The 23,084-nt window shown below is 40.3% G+C and overlaps 2 protein-coding genes across 4 annotated transcripts; both read right to left on the bottom strand.

The window, feature by feature from the left end:
* Window positions 1–2,828: 2,828 nt before the first annotated feature.
* naca (nascent polypeptide associated complex subunit alpha) lies at window positions 2,829–13,279 on the bottom strand. Of its 3 annotated transcripts, XM_080898242.1 has the most exons (8): window positions 13,174–13,256; window positions 12,574–12,648; window positions 4,173–4,258; window positions 3,888–3,965; window positions 3,655–3,801; window positions 3,354–3,482; window positions 3,148–3,270; window positions 2,829–2,952 (listed from the first exon to the last, which is right to left on the bottom strand). In XM_080898242.1, exons 2-8 carry the CDS (start codon window positions 12,641–12,643, stop codon window positions 2,938–2,940), a joined length of 648 nt encoding a protein of 215 aa, XP_080754368.1. In that variant the 5' UTR covers window positions 12,644–12,648; window positions 13,174–13,256; the 3' UTR covers window positions 2,829–2,937. The 3 variants fall into 3 exon arrangements, with proteins under 3 accessions (XP_080754368.1, XP_080754366.1, XP_080754367.1); XM_080898240.1 differs by lacking the exons at window positions 2,829–2,952; window positions 3,148–3,270; window positions 3,354–3,482; ... (1 more) ...; window positions 3,888–3,965; window positions 4,173–4,258 and adding an exon at window positions 4,265–6,830 and having other exon boundaries at window positions 13,174–13,279; XM_080898241.1 differs by lacking the exons at window positions 2,829–2,952; window positions 3,148–3,270; window positions 3,354–3,482; ... (2 more) ...; window positions 4,173–4,258; window positions 13,174–13,256 and adding exons at window positions 4,265–6,830; window positions 12,899–13,167.
* Window positions 13,280–14,206: 927 nt separating this feature from the next.
* On the bottom strand, window positions 14,207–22,628 carry prim1 (DNA primase subunit 1). Its single transcript, XM_080898243.1, has 13 exons — window positions 22,400–22,628; window positions 21,001–21,158; window positions 20,812–20,918; window positions 20,653–20,726; window positions 20,421–20,557; window positions 17,406–17,464; window positions 16,946–17,055; window positions 16,736–16,827; window positions 16,519–16,651; window positions 15,909–15,978; window positions 15,715–15,827; window positions 14,612–14,710; window positions 14,207–14,504 (listed from the first exon to the last, which is right to left on the bottom strand). The coding sequence occupies exons 1-13, from the start codon at window positions 22,506–22,508 to the stop codon at window positions 14,485–14,487; spliced, it is 1,281 nt and encodes a 426-aa protein (XP_080754369.1). The 5' UTR covers window positions 22,509–22,628; the 3' UTR covers window positions 14,207–14,484.
* Window positions 22,629–23,084: the final 456 nt, after the last annotated feature.

Raw genomic sequence — 23,084 nt, 5'->3', positions numbered from 1 at the left:
TTAAGTGGTTTAAATGAATAAATATTTAAAAAGAAAAACTGTCTAAACACCTACGGACCTAATATCCCGACAATTTTACTTATAATCTAAAACACTTGAGCACATATAATCTGTGTTAATATGTGCTCAAGTGAAAATAAAACAGTCAGAAAATAAATACAATATAAAATATAGAATTAAAACATGTAAAAGGACATGCATAGTTTTAGTATGAAGTTTTCTTCTTTTTTTGTCTTTTTTTTTACCAACCCGGTGGCAGTGTCAAACCCACAACCAGTTCTAAGTATTTCCACAAAAAAGCCCCCAAAACTGCAAAAGAACAGCAACACACAATTTTGTTAAGAAGTTTGTATTATTTTACTTAAAAAAGACTAAAAGATAAATAATACATAATGAGTTTTTGTTTTTTTTAAACGGTGAACACCGAGTACGGCAGTCAAACGAGTAAAGCAGGGTTTGAAGCCATCGACCTTTTCAAGGAATGATCAGAAGTTGATAACACAGTCTAGAAAACTGGATACTGGTTGCAACATTATATCAAATACATTACATTCCAACATTCTGTTTATAAAGTGTTGCATATAAATCACAGCTGGGAAAAGAAAGCAGGTAAAATAAACGTGGAGCACCATGGAGCACCATTAACTCAAAAGGTGTTTTGATGATGGCCGTGAAAAGCTAACACCTCACTCTGAAATCTCCCATAGGTGCTCAGCTGGGTGGAAATCTAGTTAAAAATGTTGTCAGTGCAAGATCACCAGTTAGGTAACTTGATATGAATCTCTTGTTCCACCACATCCCTGAGGTGCTGTACTGGGTTGTTATCTGGTGATTGTGGAGGCCATTAGTGTGGTGAATGTACTGTTATGTTAAAAAAAACAAAAAACAGTTTAAGAAATGGCCTGTTATCCTGCTGAAAGCTGTCATCAGAAGATGGGTTCACTGTGGTCATAAAGAGATAGGCGCAGTCAGCAACGATAGGTAGGCTGTGGTGTTTAAACAATGCTTAACTGGACCCAGAGTGTACCAAGACAATATGCTCACACCATCACAACACCCCTGCAAACCAGAACTGAGGCAGGCCTAGCATCTGAATGTTGCATGTTGAGTTTTAACTGAAATGCTACATTCAAAGTCACTTAATTCACCTTTCTATACCTATCTGATGCCCAGTTAAAATGTCATGCGCTCACTGACGACATCTACATAACTAAATACACTGATATTATACTTAGCCTGATAGGGTGAAGGACACTGTCTCAGCTGAACTATGGACACGCACACACTTACACTGATAAGCACTCACACATCCCCCCTCCCCTTCAAATGCCTTCGATGCTTGTTGCCTTCTGGGAACACGAGGCGGGTCTGGGCCCGCGCTGGAGAGTCGGCGCAGTGGCAGGATGGCTGCTGTGTTGCCTGGGATTACTCCTTATCCCCTATCCAACCCTGTTGCTGGTCACGTGCTCTATAATGTTGTACTGTGGACATTTGTGTGCTTTCTGTGCAGTTTTTTTTGTTTCCAGTCTCATGCTGTCCTCCTGTAGCCCAGCATGAGCAGAGGTCTCTTTTTTTCCTCTTGTACTTTTCCCATAGTAGTGTACATTTCAGTGGTTTTTCTGTAATGCAACCGTTCTCTGACTTGTATCCCCATGTGAGGTCTGTGTTGTGTGTGTATGTGTAAGGTCGGGGGGCGGGTTCATTCCACTGCAGGGCAACCTGCCACTGCATGTGGCGAATAAAATTTGAACTGAAACTGAACTTGGCTGCCATGCACTTGGCGTGATGAAATAGTGTTGAACAGGTGTACCTAACATAGTCACTGGTGAATGTATACCAACCATATTAATCACTGCTCAGTCTGCCAGTGACTTAGTCATTTGCAAGCTAATTCAGCTATGCTTTAAGTATAATTTTGCGGCATTTTTTCTGCAATCAACAACTACTTTTAGCTGTACTGAATTTTCTTGTGCTTTTCCAGGGTCGGGTTGCGGGGGCATCAGCCTAAACAGAGAAACGCAGAGCTCCGTCTGTCCAGCCAGCTCCTCTGGGTTATCAAGGGGAACGTTGGGGTGTTCACAGGGCAGCCAAGAGTCCGTGTCCTGGGTCTACCCATTGGTCTCCCAGCAGGACACACCCAGGAGGCGCCCAACATATTGGTACTCTATATTAGCTTAACAGTTCTACCTTATAAATGTCACATTAAAACACTATACACAAAGTAAAAACAAGCAGATACAAATTTGATTATAGTTGTCTCAAATGACGCCGTCAGCAGTTCCTGAAAAAATAAATAAATAAATCCTTAAATCCTTTAAGGTCTGACAAAAGTACTCACTGTCATTTTGTGCAATTTCCTAAACAAATGAGAAGTTATGCATCAAGTCATTTCAGATTTATCAATTTTATTTTTTCCGAGAACAATGTGATACCTTCAGTCTTACACAAAGTCCACAAAACATGGAGAGATCTACAGTTTTCTTAGAGCAGGAATCCACATCCCCCACTAAATAAAACACCAACATTCTTCTACAGTCAAGTTTTCAGATTTTTACTGCAAAACAAAACAAAAAAGAAAACTAGTGTCTCCATTATACCTCTGTGCTGTTAGCACTGTAACAGCTTCAAACCTAACCTGCAGTCTGTATGCTGGGCCTTCGTAAGAAGACAGGAGAGGAAAAAATAAAAATCTGAATGAACCCACACTACATATATACATTTCCCAGATTAGGACTGTGACTATCCCGGCCTTAACCAGACTAATAATTACACTTGCTCATACAGCAGAGCTCCATTTTCCCCACTAAAGAACCACAAACGAAACAAAATTTAATTTCATCAAGCCACGACTTTATTTCCATCTTGGGTATAAATTGTATAAATGAGTTTGGATTAAATCAGCAACCTTTCGTCAACTCTTCGTCGACAGGGTCCCCATTACATTGTCAACTCCTGCAAAGCAGCAAAAGCAAAAGTCAGTGGATGTGTAAATATTAGCTGATATAATTTTAAAGCTTTGCTCTCTTCTCAGGACAGAAATATTGGCTTCATATGAATCAGAAGAACGAAAGTCACTGTGTTAAATCATCACTTAAGAGCGCTGGAGAGTAAAGTGTTTAAATTGTTGATAGATAGTCAAAATCTCACCATGATGGCATTGACGATGTCGTTGTTGTTATTTTTCAGGGCCCGAACAGCCTTCGCCCTCGACACGTTGGCTTGTGACATGACGAGTTCGATGTCCTTGACCTCAACTCCGGTCTCATCAACCTATGAAAATAATCAATGCAAACATTAATCATCTCTCCAACACAAAGCCATGCCCATCTTCATTTGACTAAACTGCATCTCACCTCTTCTTCTTCGCTTTCCTCCTGTACTGTTGGCGTCTGTGTGTTTTCCTGGACGTTTGATACAGTTTCTCCCGGTACCTTGAATTTTTCTGCAGCGGCCAGCTGGGCTTGCTGGGAAAGATCTTCAATCTGAGGAAAGCAGTGAGGAAGTTAAGAGGTCAGCACATCATTTAGCAAAAATATTTAGCTTATGAATGCGGTGATGAAGTCCATTTGCCTGCATTACACAAAGCTAAGACTACACACACTCAGCAGCTCTACTGACAAACCCTGACAACTGGTATTGTTGTTGGCGCGTTACCTTAGCTTCCCCGAAGACGATGTATGTATCTGATGCAGGGCTCTTGTAGACATCTGGTTTGGTGATGACGAACAAGATGTTCTTTGACTTGCGAATGGTGACCCTAGTGACTCCTGTTACCTGCCTGAGACCAAGCTTTGACATTGCCTGAAAGAAATGGAAGTAAATTTATCAAATCTAATCTTTAGACGTACAGAATGTTTATAGAGCACTGAGTGAACTGGGACTGTTACCTTTCGTGCCTTCTTTTCACTGCGGCTCTGTTTGGCTTTGCTGACAGGTTCCTCATCTATTTCGGCAGCTGCTGCAAGCTAAAGTAGAATTTACATTAAGTGTTTTACACCAACGAGTAAATGCAGAATCAGCGATTAGATACGTTTTATATTCATCTCTTCTCAGGACAGAAAGGCTGGCTTCAGTAGGTTCAGAAGAACGAAAGTCACTGTGTAAATCATCAGTGAAGAGTCAATGACGGACACCTATACCAGTGAACACAATAAACCAGACTCAAGTCTCACCTGAGCTTGCTGTGTCTGTGTCTGTGCAGAGTCCTGTTCCTCCAGCTCAGGGACTGAGTCGTCGCTGTCCGACTCAGTGCCGGATCCTGTAGAGACCAACAGAAAAACTGTCACAATGTGCCACTTAGGTTACATGTGTACACCTGAAAGTTAATCTGAAGGTAAGCTGCACCAATATTGTGGAACAAAGTACTTCGATTCAAAACAGCACATTTTCTGTCATCTTATTACCATTATAGTAATTTTCCTCAGGACTTTGAGAACATAATCTCTTTCCAGCCAAAAAAGCCATTTCCAAACTTGATCAGACAACACATGATAATACCAGCATTGACCTGCACTACATTTTAAACAAACAGTAACCAATAGAACTAATGCATTCCAAAACCAGGAGCACACTTGCCAAAATCTAATAGCATCTTATATTTTAGCATCTATAGGAGATATATTTATTTCGCAAGCTAACCTTTGTAAGAGAAAAGCATATTTAAGCATCCGAACATCTTTCAGAACGCTAACAGATTGGGGGGGGGGGGGGGGAGAAACCCCAAAACAAACAGACGGCACAAGAGGAGAGAAAGGAGGAAATACCATTATTGTTCTTGTCGTTCACAGGCTCCATCTTGGCTGGGGTTTTAGCAGGTGTGGGGACAGGCTTAGGTGGCGAGACAGGTTGAGGAGGAGTTGAAGTAATTAACTCAACCTCAGGTTTAACAGGGGCAGGTTTTGCAACTGCCTCAGCAAACGTGAGTTTACGGGGAGCTGGGTTAGGAACAGCAGGCTCAACTGGAGTGGGCTTTAAGGGAGCAGGTGAAGGGTCTGCAACTGGTTTTACAGGTTTAGCAACCTCAGCTGATGCTGCACTAACATCCACCACTTTGGCTGGCTTGACATCTTCAGCTGGCTTATGTGCTGCAGCTGTCATGTTAACATCAGCAGGGGCAGACATGACCTCTGCGTTTGGCTTTGCAGCCTTAGGAGCTGCAGTTTTAATCTCTTCAGCTTGTTTAGGAACCTTGTTGGGGCCAGATTTGGCCTCAGCCACTGGCTTAGGTGTCTTCTTGGAGGCACATTTGGCTGCCTTAGTGGCCTCAGTGGTTGTAGAGTTGGCTTCAAACAGTGGCTTAACGGTCTCTGAAGGAGCAGGTTTGGCTTCAAACAGTGGCTTAACGGTCTCTGAAGGAGCAGGTTTGGCTTCAGCTGCTGGCTTAGCAGTCTGTGGAGGAGCCGGTTTGGCCTCGGCCGCTGCCTTCGCAGTCTCTGAGGGAGCCGGTTTGGCCTCGGCCGCTGCCTTCGCAGTCTCTGAGGGAGCCGGTTTGGCCTCGGCCGCTGCCTTCGCAGTCTCTGAGGGAGCCGGTTTGGCCTCGGCCGCTGCCTTCGCAGTCTCTGAGGGAGCCGGTTTGGCCTCGGCCGCTGCCTTCGCAAGTGGTTTAGCTACATTTGGGGCTTTGTCGACAGTTGCTGGCTTACTGGCCTCTATGGGAGCAGGTTTGGCCTCAGCTGTCTGCTTAGCAGTCTCAGTAGGCACAAGTTTGGCCTCAGCTACTGGCTTAGTTTCTGCAGGAGCAGGTTTTTCCTTGGCAGGTGGTTTAGTTCTATTAGAAGCTTTGTCAGCAGCCTCAGCAGAAGCAGTTTTGGCCCCAGGAGCTGGCTTAGCAGCCTGGGTAGGAGCAGGCTTGCTTGGGGTTTCCACCACAACCTCCTCAACTTTGCCAGGGTTTGCTGGTTTAGTCTTGGAACCTGCTTTAGGAGCTTTGACAGGAGCTGGTTTAGCAACATCATCAGCTACAGCTGATATTTCAGAAGACACCTTAGCAACTTCAGTGGGAGCTGATTTTACTAGGGCTGCTTCAGCAACCTTAACAGGCTTTGGCTTGTCTGCCTTTGGTTTAACTGGTGTCTTTGTAGCCTCTACAGGAGCAGAACTGCAGCTCTCAGCATTAGGCTTAGGAGATGTAGCAGGCTTTGTACCTTGTTTCTCAACAGGAGATGCACAAGCTGGCATTTTAACTGGTTTCTCAGGTGGGATAAGGGGAGGGAGCTCATCGTCAACAGATGCAATAAGTGGAGCATTTTTCAACGAGGTTGCTTTAACATCAGCTGACTTAGGAGGACTAGAGGCAATAGTATCTGAAAATGATACTGGTGCTGCAACAGCAGGCTTTGAGGTAACTTTAAAAGCAGGTGGCACTGCACCAGCCTTTGTCGCACCTGGTGATGGGGTTTTTGTCTCACTCAGGGCAGGTTTAGCATCATCAGCTACATTATGCTTGAGGCTAGGCTCTGTTGGCTTTTCATCAACTCCTGTGGCCTTGCACTCAGGGACAGGAGCAGGCACAAATGCCTCTCCCTTTTTAGCCTTACCCTGTTTGCCAGCCTTGACAACTTTTGGGCCTGAACGGTTACCCTGATTAGCAGAGGAGCTGCCAGGTGAGGCAGCAAGGGGAGATGGCAAAGGTGACAATGGAGTAGAGGAGGGAGTTGATTTTGGCGAGGTAGGAGAGGACGAAGAGACAGACATAGAGGAACGCTTTCTTCTGCCAGGGACAGCCTTTGGGGCAGAGGCACCCTGTGCACTCTTGGCATTTTTGCCTTTGGGCTTAGCAGGGCCTGAAGATGCCTCAGGTTGCTTGGAGGAAGCTGGGGCAGGAGGTGTAGCTGAACAAAAAAAGATTCAAGTTTTTCTTTTGTTTTGATATTGGAGGTCTTTCTCATGCGGGTTAAATCAAGACCCAATCTTCTGGCTTATGGTTAGGAAAAAAAGCATACCTCCCTTGAGTTGGATGCAAACAGCCACTCAATGTACAAGACACTTTAACTTCCACACTGAAAAACTATTTAGTGTAGACGCACATTTTACGAAATCACGCAACACAAACACAGCACCAATGAACTGGTACATCCAGTAAAAGCAAACACCAGGCAAAACAAACTAACCCAATTCAATTACATCCAAGTTTTTATTGAAATGGGTCATAATTATGCATTCGATTTACCATAATTTTTAAAAAACTACACTTTAGGCAAACAAATGTGTAAAAAGTCATGTAAGGATGGTAAAAAAGGACATTACACTGCATCAAAACAAGTCAAAGAATAACTACACTTTATGTCAATTATGATATACTTCCATAAAATTTAAACTCTCCCTTAAAAAAAGCCAGCAGCCTCAAGCAACTTGGCACCTTAGTGTTAAATGTCATCATGACCACATGCTGAATAGAAACAAGCCAACAAGATGTATTGAAAAGGTGGGGACCAAATAAATCATAAATAAACAAGAGGTGTTTAATGTGATTCTGGTTTCACAGAACATAAACCAACCTGAAAGGTGGCGGGTGGAAACAGGTTGGGCTTCAGATTTAGCGGCATCCATTGACTGAATGACCTCAGACAGAAGTATTACAGGCTCCGTCTTGTCAACGTTTTCATTTTGAGTATCCATGGTGACGTTCACGTCACCAGCATCTACTCCATCTTGAGCTGCATCCAAGCACATATTCGTTAAACCTTCTACCACAGTCTCTGCGTCATCGCTGGCCTTCCCATCTTCAGAAGTACAAAGCTTTGGATCAGCTGAGGTTTTTCCTCCAGGTACTCCTGACTGTTCTTCAGAAGTCAGCATAACCTCTTGGGTGGTCAATTCTTCGGCTGAAATGAAGAACTGATTTTCCTCTCCAGCAATAACTGCTCCTTCACAAATATGCAGCTCTGAAGAAACACTCACAGCCTCAGCAGATTGCAAAGACTCATTGAGAGGTGCCAAACCAGCTGAAGCTCCTGCTACTTCAGCAGTGAGCCCTTGCTGAGACAAAGGTATTGGGTTCAACCCACTTGCTTCCATTTCCCTGGTCACTTCTTGGTTTGCAGCTACACCATTTGCTTGGTCACAGGTAGCCTGACTGCGAGCTTCTTCTGCAGAAGCGCTCTCTTTAGCTTGAGCAGAGGTTTCTGGGGGGTTCTCCAGTGGGATTGCCTTGCTCGCAGTGGAAACAGCTATCACAGGAGGAAATTCATTCAATACTAAGAACATTGTGACGGGGTGTAGGGCATTCACCGTGATGACTTGAGGACCAAGACTACGAGCTTCAACACGACAAGGAAAAAAAAAATAAAATAAAATTGTGCTCCACACGTGAAGAAGAATTTGTGTATGTGAGAAAGTTGCAGCAATGCAGGAATCAGCCCAGTTTTTTGTTGTTAAATATGCTCCCAAAATCCCCCCAAAACAAAACTGTGCTCAAGTCCTAAAATACGTGCAGTGTCCAAATGTGACAGGAAACAGCAGCATGTCAATTCAAAGTGTAAGACTCGATATACAGGACTGCACTTAGAAACCGCTGAACGAGATCACTTCACTGCTTCAGTAGCATTTCTTGACTAAATCAAAAGTACTCTTATACCAAGAGGAGATCAGTACAGGCAGCATTAGCAGATCTACAGGCAACATTACTATGAAATGTGTCTCTGTTAATTACCTCACAGCTTTTATCTTGAACAATATCCAGAACTCACCCAGTCTAAAGCTTCAGCCACTACACCTTTCCAGTCAAAGGTTAATTTGTGTTCCTATGAACGTCACATTGCTCCCTCTAGTCTAGAGCTGGGCGATAGAACGATAACGATATGTATCGCGATATAACTTTTACTCGATAGAGAAATTAAGCTATCGCGATAGACCTCGCCGCTCTTGTCCTCTTAAAATAAAAAAAAAATAAAAAAGAACAGCCAATCCAAACTAAGTAGCGCAGAGCCGAACCAATCACAGCCGCAGCGTCACGTCGCGTGACTTGTTACGTACAGCACAAATGCCAAGCCGCACGTGTGTTTGTTTGGGAAGCAGCCAGCGGGTAATGGAGGAAATGAGTGTGCCGACTAGAAAAATCAACCGAGCGTGACCGAAGAGAAAACAGATGATGGTTCCAATGCCGGAGAGATTGTCGAACGGAAGAGCCATAGAAGTTCCGTAGTGTGAAGGTATTTCAGCTATTTCAAGTCTGACAAAAAACAGAGTAGCGTGCACTGTAAATTGTGCCGAAAGAAAGTCTGGAAATACAATAAACTGGTGCATGCGTCACACTGTGCGCCACGTTATTGTTTCGGTGAAATGAATTTCTACAATACTGTTACTGTTAATTCTACTCTCTACAGTGTTTAAATGCTTACATATACACACAGTTACTGTCCCTCCACACATACGACTCGGTTCTGCTTCTATGCCGCAGCTTTGTTTACTTTTTCCCACCGAGGCTTCTAGACTTCTGATTGGCCAACATTTCTGCACGGTTAGGAATCTAGCGCCACCTGCTGCTTTGGCATGTTCATAGCAGCGTTTTCCTTCATTTCTGCCTTTATGTGTGGACGGGATTATTTTTTAAAACAAACGGAAAATCTCCGTTTTCAAAAATACCCGTGTACGCGTGGACGTAGCCTCAGTCTCTGACTGGAAGCGCTAATTCGTCATTTGGCTTTTGTCAGACTAAAGTAACTGTTAAAACTGTTTGAAAAGCTCAGCTATACAACAAGGAGAGATTGAGAATTTCCTTTTAGTTCTCAGTTTATTTGATATTGACAAAAGTTAGTCAGTTTTGTCTGTTCTTCTGTAAAACAAACTAAGATTTATTTTTAGAATTAATATTTTGTTTCTAAGTGGAATTGACAATTTAGTCTGTTTCGTTTGTTCTATTTTGAAACTTAAACGCTTTAGCGGCTGCCTTTTGTGTAGTTTGCAATATTTGCCTTTATTTATCTGAAAAAGTCTCATGTTCCTTAACCCATTCACTGCCATTGACGTCTATAGACGTCAATTGAAAAACTTACGTTGACTGCCATTGACGTCTATAGACGTCAATTACGTTTTTCAATGGGAGGGGCTAGAATACAACCTCGGGCAGCTTGTCAGTGAATTTTATTTTTTCATATATTTGTAAATAAATTGTTTTGATAAAACATAACCTTTCTCAGTGTCATTTCTGTTTTATAGAAGTGAAAAACTATTTTATATGTTAGGTGTCACAAAGCAAGAAATATTAGTGTCAAAGGCACTTTTCTGCTTGAAATGTATTTTTCACAAAAAGCTCGTTTTCTCCCTTTTTTTGGTCAAAACAGGCATTTTTGGTGGAACCCACCTCTCCTACAGCTGATTACTAAAGAATGGGAAATGGTAGAAACAAGCTTTTTTTTGGATGAAAGAAGAGAGTCTGTTCTTCATTTTGGTAGGTTCAGCGTTTATATGATCATAACAGTTTTCTGTGGCTCTTCAAAAATGAGTAAAAATGCTCAAAAACCCTGGCAGTGGGGAGTTACCTGATTTGAAAATGGCTGGCAGTGAATGAGTTAAGTACATCTATCCTGTTGAACTTATTATGGGAAATAAATATTTAAATAAAAACAAGCTGCTGATTATTTCACATTTTACTTGTGAGCAACGGCACATTTAAATCTTACAAATATAGTTATTTGGCTTATATCGTGATAGATATCGTTATCGCCTGAAATGGAAAAAAAAAACATATCGTGATATGAAAAAAATCTCATATCGCCCAGCTCTACTCTAGTCCAAACTGATCATGGGAGTACAATAAGACTGCAGTGCAGCATCTGCCATCACTCTGTTGTCTTAAATCTGCATGTTCAAAGTTCAAATAAATGCACAAAGCTACCTTTGCTACTCTTAGTCCTTCACCAATATCCAATTACATGGATAAAGAGAGTAAACAACAAATACAACCACTATGAAAATTACAATTCTGTATTTTACATAGTGTCCAACAAAAGTTACCAGCAGGCTTAAAGTTAAAAATAAAGTAGTATTCGTTTGAATTTGTCACAATGAGATGGCTTTATTTTTAAATGTATAACTTTGGAACATATTTCAGATCAATATATTTTAAGCTTTGAGCACCCTATCAACATATGTTCAGTCATTTCATGTCATCTGACTAAATGCTTTCAGTAAAACCAAGTCTGATTTCCCTATAAAAACAAACTTACAACAACACCAGATAACTATAATTGCCTTTCCTCCCTTTTCTGGTGAAAATGGCTTCGTGCAGGGGTGTCCGGCTCCAGTCCTCGAGAGCTACTGTCCTGCAGCTTTTAGATGCATCCTTGTTCCAACACACCTGCAGCAAATGAATGGCTTGCTACCGGGTCTGTTCCAAACATGATGGCATGCTCAAGAGGTAACCGAACCATGTGATTCGGCGGTGTTGGAGTAGGGATGCATCTAAAAGCTGCAGGACAGTAGCTCTTGAGGACTGGAGTTGGACATCCCTGGCTTGGTGTAACGCATACAGACTAACTTTCAAAATTATTTTAGTGTAATTTGTAGTAGTGCACTGAATCCCCTCTGTAGTGAGTGACTGCACTGCATAACATTGCATGGCCATCACGAATTAAACCGGTCTGTTCATGGTGGACTACAGTTTCAGTCCTTTTGTCCTACTAAGTTTATATGTTTTATAATACCACCAAACAGACTTATTGCCATCATTAAGGTCTGTGCTGTACTGTCAGGGTTTTTCAGACTTTAAAACTGGCCTTTTTAAGTCCAAGTCTAATTTCTGAGCCTTTTTCTTCAATTTAATGCATGAGGCACATTCTTTAGTCAGAGGCCAAGCTCTGTTTGATATGTGGCAAAAACTCTGCAGGAAAAGCTTACATTTTTTTCCACCAAAAACCACTCTGTCTTCCACAATAAAACCACTGGGACAGATAAAAACATTTTCCAAGTGGGGCTTAATTTACTCAAGCATATAATGCACTGTTGTTTATCAAATTGCTGCAAACAACAGGAAATTGCATAGACTTTTGTTAAGGCAACAGACTCATTCGTTTAAACTGCAGATTAAACAACGTACTATTGCTGCAGACAACCTGCCCTAAACAAGTATAACATGTGCTTAAAAGCACAGTTTTCTTCAACGAAAATAGATGGTTTATAAAGTGCTGCTAAAGCAAAATTGTAATGTCACATGAAAATAATTACACAACACACAATGCCACTACTTTGTCACACCTAGTTGGTTTTCAAGGCATTCATCATGCACATGGAAAACCACACTTAACACCATGCATTGTGTCCCAAATCCAGCTATCAGTGCAAGTCACCACACGCATTTGTGAGCCTGTGTTTAAATGAAAGAAAGGGGTCCTGGATTAGCGTTTACTGCCGCAAATCCCCTCAGTGTGGGCATACATTCTGCTCCAAACACACGTATTATTAACTGTGTTTTAGGGCCGGACGTCCCCAACACACAGCTGGTGAGTCACCTGTTACGTCAAGTCAGGGTCCTGCCAGCCGAGTTAACTCCCTAAACCCCGAGCCTCTCATCCAGAACCCCACTCTCTAATATGCAGCACTGCATGCAGGTTGTGAGAAAGCCAAAAATATACGAACCAGTCTCGACTTGAGGCTGCTGCATCTCCTGTTCGGTGACTGGGACCGTTTCTGTGGCTTCACCAGGCATAGTTGCTGCGGAGAAAAATAAGGATTAGATATTTAGTTAGTTACATAAGTCGGGACATATGAGCTCCCCAACATAAGTGACTGTTAATACACCGACTTGAAGTTGTCATAACTAGCTGAATAGGCCATAATGAACCCATGCTTTAGCCCGCAGGCTTAGTGTTAGCTCAAGTTAGCCTCAGCATGGGGAAGCTCGCTGCTAATAACCCAGTCTACCGCATTTTTCTCCAAATTCATCCTCTTTAAAGTGACCTACTTGTTGTCACTCAAATATCTCCCTCATCTCAGGCCACCTAACTCACTGCGGCCCTGACAAGGTGTGAGCGGACTGCAAGACATCATGCTCCCCCATTTTGAGCCGGTAATCAGCGGCACAACGACACATTTATCACCGAGTAGAGAGCCCACACAACGGTAATAGTTGTACGGATATAATGACTCTACATTCAATAAACACGCCAACCCTTTGATTCAGGTGGGAATGAGTAAAAAACAGCTGGATGATGTTGGATTATCAGCGGAGACACTCACCGACTCAGGACGTTATATCCAAGATGGCTGTGAGAGAGAACTTCTGACCTCCGCCTCACGATAATATCCGCTTCAGCCACAATTTCTACTTCCGGGTTATTTAAAGGCAAAGGCCTCGTTTGTTTAGCTTTATCCTACCGCGAAACACAGGAATACAAACAAAACTCAAAGCTTAATGTAATAACATTTCCAATAGTACTATAGTGAAAGAGGAAAGAATTCTATTCTCTGAAATTAAATCAATAAATTTAAGTCACAAATACCCAAATATTCCCTCAGATTGTCAGGTCTCAAAAAATGAAAAATAAAAGAAGAAAAAATGCTTTGGGCTTATACAGTTTTACAACAGTAAAAATGTTTGGGTCTTCATTTATTTATTTATTGTCCCCCATGGGACAAAGAATATCCCTTTATGGCATATTGGTGCAGCTGAAGGCAAAAAAAAAATAAAAAAATAGAAGGGCTGTGTTTAGGTGCTGGAAAAATTAAAAACTTTTGAGATTAAAGTAATAGATTTTTGAAGAAAAAAAACTTGGTTAGAAACAAAATGGCCAACACCTGCCAAAACTGAAGGCAAAGATATATTTGAAAATATACATATTTTGAAAAAACATAACATGTCAAAACAGAGAAAAACCTGGAAAATCATATTTTCCATGGAGTTTCAGTTTTTGAAGGATGAAAATTAATTTGAAAAGAAATGTGTTGTAGTAAAATAATGTTAGAACATGAAACAGAAATCATAACATACCTAAATCTCGCATTGCAGTATAATTCATGCATGTAACTCGCTAGGAAGGAACAGTAAACATTCAGATTGAATGGACTCACAGGAACTGCTGAAACTCTCATTACATGGACTAGATAGTTACAGATGTTATCATTAAAGCCTATAACCTGAATATTACAGATTTGAGGCAGAGTCCCTGCTTACACATCAACAGGACTCCTCATCTTTAAGCTTCAATGGATTAAGTGAATCATGTGAGAAACCCTTTAAAAAAAAAAAAATTAAATAAAGGAAGACAAAGTGTTTGCAAGAGTAGAAATACTGAATTTATTCATCACAAATACAGCCAACAATTAGACAAATAAAACTTTACTGTGAAATTTTATGGTAAAAAATCAGGGATTTATTAAGCATTTTATTAAATGTTTTATCAGCGAGTCTTTTATTACAAAGCATAATAAAACAGATTCTGGCGAAATTAATGTGTAGTAGAAAAATGGCACCAAAAACACCACAAAGCATAATTAGCAACATTAGCCAACAGGACGTTGTTCTGAGGTGTCACCTTCTGATGATCCAGTTCAGAATTCTTTCTGAAGATCTGAAGGAGAAAAAAAGGAAGAAAAGCAAAATGATTAAAAGTTGCTGTAAATTTTCTGTTTAATCTATTAAAAAAAAAAAAAAAAAAAGAAAAAGAAAGAAACCTACCACTGTTTCTGAGACGCTCTCCTTTCCATGAACGAGCCATTCCATCCAGAAACTGGTCAAAGTATTTTATGTACTTCGCCAGGCTGGTTCTTTTGTAATCTGAGACGAAATGTAGTAAAAGTAGCATTAGCTGAAACACTCAGATAAATCAAAGATATGTTTAAATATTTACACTATATGAATATAGTAACAATAAAGTTACTATATAAAGTTCCAATTTTGGGGGGGAACTTTATACTGCAATGCACCAGTCATTCATTCAGGTGTACATAGATTTTGAAAAGTTGTGACTGAATGCAGTTTCTAGTGAAATTAGTCACAAGTTTGCTTTTTAATTGCTTTGGTTGCTAGAAGATTATGCAGTCCATGTATAGTTAACATGGGAGACACCGACTTGTCTGCACTTACACTCAACTATTTGCAGTGAAATTGTGAAAAATGCGATGTAAACCAGACATGGAGAATGATCACCTTCAGAGTAAAAGTTCCACCATTTGAGATATGTTGTGTTACAGCAGTTAGGCACAACTTTTAATTTAAAGGCAAAATGTACATAAATAGTATTAACTTTGCTACCCAAAATGTACATTTTTATCCAGATGACAACATTTCATATGCCACTAGCTCTTCCCTTGATCTGGTCCTTCAACATCTTTTGGCTGTTTTTGATGCATTTCATAATTCTGCAACAGCAAGCAATTATGCAAACAATAGGTGATCTTATAGCAACCACAACAATCATAAGATTTTGGATGAAGCACGCCCTTTGCAAACAATCTCGCCTAGCAACAGCCAGCAACCTTCAGCAACCATGTGCCACTTTGCAGGGGAATTGAAAGTTTTTGGATCGCTTACTAGTGACTAGGCCTGTACGTCTTAGCCAATTATGTGTAACGAGCATTTTTTAGAGTGCCGATGATTATTTTACATCACATGATCTTTACACTCAGAAAAAACCATCATGCCATTAAGAAGACCCTAGCCCCCAAAACACCTTATGTCAGCCCATTTAAAGGCCTGAAGATTTCAGTTTTATGTGCTGTCCAGGTGTATTTTAGGTAAAAGTTTCAGGTAGATCTTTGCATTTTTCTTTCCCCCAGCACCTCTGCTCTTGCGCTTCTCTATTGCATCTTTCTCGTCTGCCTTCTCCTTCGCATCCTCCAATTTCTCTTTCTCTTCGCCTGGCCTGGGCCGATCCAACTCCTCACAGATCAGACTACAACAAGATAAAACAAAAGTCTTCATGAGGATCACTCACATGCTGCAGACAACAGAGCACCAAACATTAAATTGTTACCTGATCGTGGGCACAGAAAAGGGATCAAATTTGTCTAATTCACTGACATCTATGGGAACAGAAATGCGGCCTGGACAGAGAGAGAGAGAGGACACAGTTTTATACACTCATACTTAAGTCAGATTAAATCAACCTGGTGACAAAGAAAAAAGATCCAAGGTCCTCTGAGTTTGGAGGTATATCAATAAAAAGCCTTTAATATTACACAGCTGACATTTCAGGAATAAAAACCTTGATATGAATGACAGAATATCATTTAACAGAATGAAGAAGCCAATATTTTATATAAATCCAGTGTAAGCTTTTATTATTTATGTTATTATTTTCATTCATTTAAAAACAGAATTTTATATTTACTTGGGTTATCTTTGTCTAATATCAAAATGTATCTGATTATCTGAAACATTTAAGTCTGACAAATATGCAAAAATATAGGAAACAAGCAAGTAACTGCATTTTTGTCTTCTTGTTTACAATCATGTACATGTACAGTATGACTCTTGACTCCAAGGAGCACCTTTGCCCAAAAAGTGTGATACAATATTACTAGCATGTACTCTTAGCAAAGGCCCAGACATTTCCAGTACAAGCCTCTTTAAAGTATGCTCACCTGTTTTGGGGTGTACACTGAAAGGACTCTTCAGCAGATGGTTCACACCTTTGCTGACGTTGGCGTCGAGCCGTGGGTAACAATACTGCAGCATGATTTCGTTTTCAAAGTACTGGCCCTTCTTTGCAGTGCTCTTCAAGGAGACAGATTGTAAGACCATAAGCCCTTCTGTTCTAATGTGTAAAACAATGTAAAAACTGTGAGCGAAGTTACCAACCTGTTTCCTTAAAGCCTCTTCCTTAATCAGTTTCCAACGTTTCTCAGGCTTCTTCTCCTTTTCGAACTCCTGCTGTAGGTAGCTTCTGGCATGTAATATATAAAGTCAAGTCACTTTCAACAAGATCTTTGAACTCTTTGCCAACAAATGTCTATAGGTCCAATCAATTACTTTATGCGGCAAATATGCGGTAAACTAAGAAAAGGATATCCTCAGGAACGAGTGCCAGCACTTTTTCTACAGACTCCTTGCTTCCCATCAGGTCCTGGTCATGTAGTGCATATCGGCTAAAGTATTCCTTTACCACTTCCAGAGACTTGCTGTGAAAAAGAATCACAATTTTAAAAAGCACAGAGTGCACTGTACCCAAGTGTGTGTAACCAGTGATCCCTGTATGCAGGCATGGTGATCACTGTGCTCACAACTGCACCCAAGCACAGAAATCCAGGACAGCTGTCTCAGTGAAAGTAATTAGCAAATTCACAAGGCAAACAAGAACACAGTGTGTCACTGCTTACAAAAATGGTCCTAATTAAAAATGATGCCCAGAGATTGTGTTGATGAAAGAGAGACAAAGCAAGAGAAATACTGAAAAATAAATGGGTACAATCTTACTGGAACACAGACACAGACTATAAAAGACAAACACCAAAATGTATCAAACAGTTACCTGATAAAAGGGTGAATTGGTTCAGTCAGCACTACTTTCTTTATGGTTTCATCACCACCCTACAAAACATCACATTTTTAAAATCAAACATTGCAGGCCATTTGAGGAAGATACATTTCACTAATATGCTGCTCATGAAACAAGACAAGACAACAGTCTGATTAACAATCAAATCAGAGTCTTAAGACTGTGCAGATGTAAGGAAAACAGTCACATCTTTTAACTCAATAAGTACCATATTACAGAGTTCATCCACATTTCTCAGGGTCAAATTCAAGCACTTTTTAAGCACTTTCAAGGTCCACTTTCAAGCTTTTCCAGCACATTACCCATAAAAAGAATGCATGTTTCACTTAGCATTTAGGGTACAAACTCAAAAAACGCATTTCTCTTAAAAATTAAGATTTACAAATGTGAACAAATCAACTTGTTAGAGATATTCTCCACTTGAAAAGAAAAAAAACATCAATCCCATAAAACAAGAAAACTGCGCCAAACACCACAATAATACACAGCAAGGCCAAATTAATAAGTCTTCTCATCAGATATTGACTCTTCTTTAGTATGTGGCACAAAAAAATAGGAGACAGATGTTTGTTTGTTTTTAACTAGTTAATCACCCACGCCCCCAAAAATGGGGGCAAAAGGAAGATTACCTTTAATCTGTTATAACACGAGGTCAGAAATATAAGTGCCGACAAGAGTAGTGTCCACAGAAACCTCTGAATCTCAACTAAAATCTCATATAAACCATTTCTACAAACACCAAACATTTTAGAGCAGTTACGTCACCATGAATCTGGACAGGTAATATCCATATTTTGATTTATGATTTTCTAGAGTTAAATGTGAACCAAAGCATATTTTCAAAGGTGTTACATGCTATAAAATACTTTTAAAAATTAGGCGAGGGATATAAAAAAAAATCAAATTTTTCTATGTTTGAGTCACAGCGACGTTGACATAGTAACATCTGCAGTAATATTTACACGTCTGATGACATCTCACAAGTGTTACCTTTATTTTTGATACCAAGACTATTTACACAGACTCTGTAACAGCAGAGAAATACTCCATTTATTTTGGTCATTTCATTTTCGAGCAGAAAGCTCAGAAAACCCCTGAGGGCCTAACAGGTTAAAGTTAATTCCCAACAAAACCAACTTTAAGTTGTTTAACTACATTGTCTGTATTACTGTAAAAGTCATAAATGATCACCTTTAAATTGTTTGTGCTAATAACACCATTTACAATAAGACAGGCATGGAGCACTTTGAACAGATGACATAGTTCGATTCAACATATAAGACTTTAAGAATGCACAAGCATCTACCTAAAATCTATTTATTTAGTCTATCATCTGTGATATTATTAGGTACAATTATAATGAGCCCCACTGAGCTTGAAGCCATTTATAATTTATAACAATAATCAGATTTTGAATGAAAGCGAGGGAACTTGGGTAGCACAAAAAAGAGGCTATTCTTTGTGCCCATGTAGATCAGTCCCTCTTATTACCATTATTTCTTTAAGCCTTAAGTTGGCTAGTTAAGTATCGGACTAATGTTTAAAGCTTTTACTTGAGTGAAGTAACTTACATTACTGCTACTGCTAAGTAATGTTAGCCAAATTCACAGCATATTCTATAAATCACCATGTCATAACTAACTGCTATAATAGCGCTGCCGTACTAGCACGATCGGATATCGTCGTGTTGGTGTTGTTCACAGATCATCATACTAAATGTTGTTCCAGGCTCAACATTGCAAATGACCAATCAGAATGTTGTGACGTCATACTTTTGCGACTTCGGGAAAAACCGCCGTAAAACAAAAAACTGTACTTAAGCTGCGAGAAACCGCCTCTGTCCGCCGATCAACGGACCCTGACCCTTTAATAAACGGTAAGCAAAACTGATATTGTCCTTGCAACATTGGAATTTCATAAATGCACGAATGGCTTGGCGCGCAAAAGAATAACGTCACAACAATGTGATCGGTCACTTGCAATGTTGAACCTGGAACAACATTTTCATGATGATCTGGGAACAACACCAACACGACAATATCAGATCATCCGCCGTGCACCCATCACATTCAGTGCATTTCAATCATTTCTCCAGCAAGTTTGATAGCTAGCAAAATAATAATAGTTTTAAAAATTTGCACGTGTTATGTACACATTCTCAAAAATGATTTACTAGGACTCACCTATCATGTGACTCGAGAGCGCAAAGTCTACCATTGTCATTTCCATCAAACACTCATTAAAACGGCAATCTCCAGGCATGTTAGCGCACGCACCCCCGAGGGGCGGGTCACACATTGAAACAGACTGACATGCAGAGGTGCTACGCAGCTCAGTCGGAGAAATTTTGCTTTTAGAATTTGCGACTCATTTTCTTTCTCTATCTGATAAGAAAACTATTCAGTCAGATAGTTATTCGTGGTGAATGAAATACAGTTTCAAGCACTTTTAAGCACCACATCTGAAATTCAAGCACTTTTCAAACCTTGAAAAGACAATATTAAAATTCAAGCATTTTCGAGGATTTCAAGTACCCGTACGAACCCTGGTATTAGTCTCTTTTTAATAATGCTCTTTTTATTTTGTTTTAAGAGTCTTAATATTTGTACTTCATGTCTGTCTATCACATGCTGTTCTAGCTGTTGTGTGGTCTGTTCTATGAATCCACATGAAGCACATTGTAATGTAGGTGCGACACTTTGTTTAATTATAATAATCATAGTTCACCTTATTATAGTAGTCTTATTTGGTCTGGCAGGAAAAGTAGCTTTTGGTGGTTTATGAGCAATGCATCAATTGACTGACTTTTCTCTAACTGCGTTACATTCAAATTATGTTTTAGCAATCCCAACCTGTCCACTGTGGTTATATCCAATAACATCTGTTAATTACAGTTTCTAAAAAAAGAAACAAAAAACTTGAATTGATTAGGTTTGGAAGTAGAAAGTACTTACAAAGGACTTCTATTAAAAGTTGAAGTACTCGTACCTTGACCAGGCTGAGGTATTCTGTCACAGCAGAGCGTGCTGCTACAGACAGTTTCCGGGCAGCTTCATCACACACCCAACAATGTACTCCTCTTCTGCCAGAATAAACCCACAGACGGTGCTGGAAACCAAAGTCATCTGGAAGTAACACAAAAACCAGCACATGCTTGATGAGAATTTCAACAAAAATCCACACAAGCTGTCACCTGGCACTGAATCTGTGATGACCAAACCTTGAAGAGCTCTATCCAGGATACGGATGGCGATGGTCATTAAGGTCCAGCACTTGGAGCAGATGTCAGCAGCACTAAAATGACAGTTTTAAAGTGTTATGTGGGCGATGAAACGGTCAGGATATTCTGCGACAGGAAATAAATACATAATTCACCTACCTGCAGCAGCTTCGGACGTCATCATAATCTGTCATATCGATATCAAACACAAGCTCCTTCTCCAGAGCCTGGAAGGTCCCCGACTTCACAGTGTTGTGTTGACTTGGCTGTGGGCAACAAAGGGAGACAAACATACTCCATACATATGTCTGCTGTGATGCACAAACTCTGTAAGGTGTGGAAAATTACCCTGTGGCTGTACACTGCTCCCACGTCGATCTTGTAGGGGTTCATCTTCTGCATTTCTTTCTCCAGCTCATTCTGCATGCTGAACGACTGGTAGCGTACATAGATGTCATCTTTCAGGGTAAACGAGAACTCGCGATTTTGAAAGTAGTTTTTCTGCACTGAGATTGTACAAGAAAAACAAAAACAAATAACACAACAAGACACACACACATTAGTCCTGTATTTGGGCATTTTTAACTCTTTGTCTAACTCTTAATAGTTTTACATGTCAGCATCACAGAGCAGTGGATCCTGGCTAAATTGTGAACTGCACTTTTACGGTTTCATTTATAAGCAAATGTTACAGAATCAGAATCAGAATACTTTATTAATCCCGAAGGAAATTAGGGTACAGTACTGCATCCATCCAAGTCAGTAGATGTAATACAAAATAAATGTCTGTGAATGAGAGGGAGACAGGTGTAACAGTGAAGCTGCAAGGAGGAGCGGTAGTAAAGGTGGATATATTTATACATCTGCAGTTACAATAATGGCTAGTGCACAACAGAGGTCAAGAAGAGAGTGCCGGCATGGAAGTGACAGAAGGATAGCAGCAAGAGTGAAAGGGAAGGTCTGCTAAATGGTAGTGAGATCTGTTGTATGAATTGGAGACAGGGGCACTGTCAAAAAGTAAGGAGGTTGATCCAGAGGTGGCAGAGATGAAGATTCTCAGGTTTTTATTGAGAGTGACCAGGAGACAAAGAGAGCCGAGATGGACGTATGCACAGAAGGGACAGTGAATGTACTGGGAAAAGGATTTTGAATATGGAGGTGACAAGCAGGAGGAAAAGAGGAAGACCACTGTGCAGCTTCGTAGATGTACTGAAGGAGGACATGCAGAGGGCTGGTGTGACAGAGGAGGATGTCAGGGACAGGGTATTATGGAGGAAGAGGATCCACTCTGGTGTTAAATGGCATAAAAATCAATAAAAGTGATGAATGCTCACATTTTTCTGCAGATCAGCCGTGTGTCTAATGCAATGTTTATGCTGGATAAATGATAACTTGCTGAAAACGTGAATTATTTTAAAACACTTCGAACAAAACAAACATTTGTTTCATAACTGGCTAGAGGCTTATTTTAAACACGAGTATCTGACCAGAATTTCAGCATCCCTGTTAAATAACAGCATTACTATAGATTCATAGGGATACATAAATACAAAATCATTTTACTTTTTACTGAAGCTAGAATGGTTGAATAGGATGACTTACTTAAGTTGGAAGAAAGTCAAATCCAGAATAATTCTACCATTTTAGTGCCTAACAAAACACGTAGCTTCCTACATAACACAACACAGATCAACGTCCACAGTTATTTAGCCGCATTTATGCTAGGTTTCCATGCCTGTGTACTCACCTCCTCCGTAGCTCAGCCAGCGGTAATACTGGGAGAATGGGAAAAGCCGCCGGTAGTACAGCGGTAAAAGGTCCGGCAGAGAAGCCGGATCATAGTCTGATGATGGCATAATATGGTAGCAAAAATTAGCTTTGGATGTAAAGATACGGTAAAATATTGTCAAGACGCTAGCTACACTGTGACAGCTCACTGTGTTGTTTTACACCGAGGGTAGCGCGGGAAAACTCTCAAGCAACGGACAAAACCAATGACACAAGGTTGGGACAGTGACATCACCACAACCCGGAAGTTGAAAGGCAAAAAATATATTTTCCGTCACCCGTTTCCCTTTTAGGCCATAAAAAATCAACGAGGACAAAATCATCCAGGGTAATCAGAATTTTTTAAACTATTGCTGCATCGAAACGTTTCTATAACACTGACAATGGCTTTCCTTCTTTCTTTCTTATGGTTTTACTTAACCTTGTAATATTAGTCCTAGAAGCTTACAAAAGGCGGACGTGACGCCAATGAAGAGAGGTTCATGGGACATGTAGTCGTTTGGCAGCAATAACTACAAAATACAATATGACAAAATAAAAAAGCTGTGGTAAACATTATAAATTAATTATTTAAAAAATAAAGTAGCTCAATGAGTAAACATGAAAACAAAAAACAAAGAGCACAGAATATAATACAATAAAGT

This window comes from Rhamphochromis sp. 'chilingali', assembly GCF_963969265.1.
Source record: "Rhamphochromis sp. 'chilingali' genome assembly, chromosome: 12".
Lineage (NCBI taxonomy): Eukaryota > Metazoa > Chordata > Actinopteri > Cichliformes > Cichlidae > Rhamphochromis > Rhamphochromis sp. 'chilingali'.
Note: the sequence above shows the minus strand (reverse complement) of the source record. Positions and strands in the feature narration are given on the sequence as shown.

What these genes read in the sequence shown, in the direction of transcription:
- prim1 (XM_080898243.1), bottom strand. Translation starts at nt 22,508, where the DNA reads ATGCCATCATCAGACTATGATCCGGCTTCTCTGCCGGACCTTTTACCG. An exon ending in GAGCAGTGTACAGCCACAGG is followed by an intron (nt 20,919 to 21,000) that starts GTAATTTTCCAC and finishes TGTTGCCCACAG; the next exon opens with CCAAGTCAACACAACACTGT. An exon ending in CCTGGATAGAGCTCTTCAAG is followed by an intron (nt 20,558 to 20,652) that starts GTTTGGTCATCA and finishes TGTTACTTCCAG; the next exon opens with ATGACTTTGGTTTCCAGCAC.
- naca (XM_080898240.1), bottom strand. Translation starts at nt 12,643, where the DNA reads ATGCCTGGTGAAGCCACAGAAACGGTCCCAGTCACCGAACAGGAGATG. An exon ending in GCAGCCTCAAGTCGAGACTG is followed by an intron (nt 6,831 to 12,573) that starts GTTCGTATATTT and finishes TTTTTTGTTCAG; the next exon opens with CTACACCTCCTGCCCCAGCT.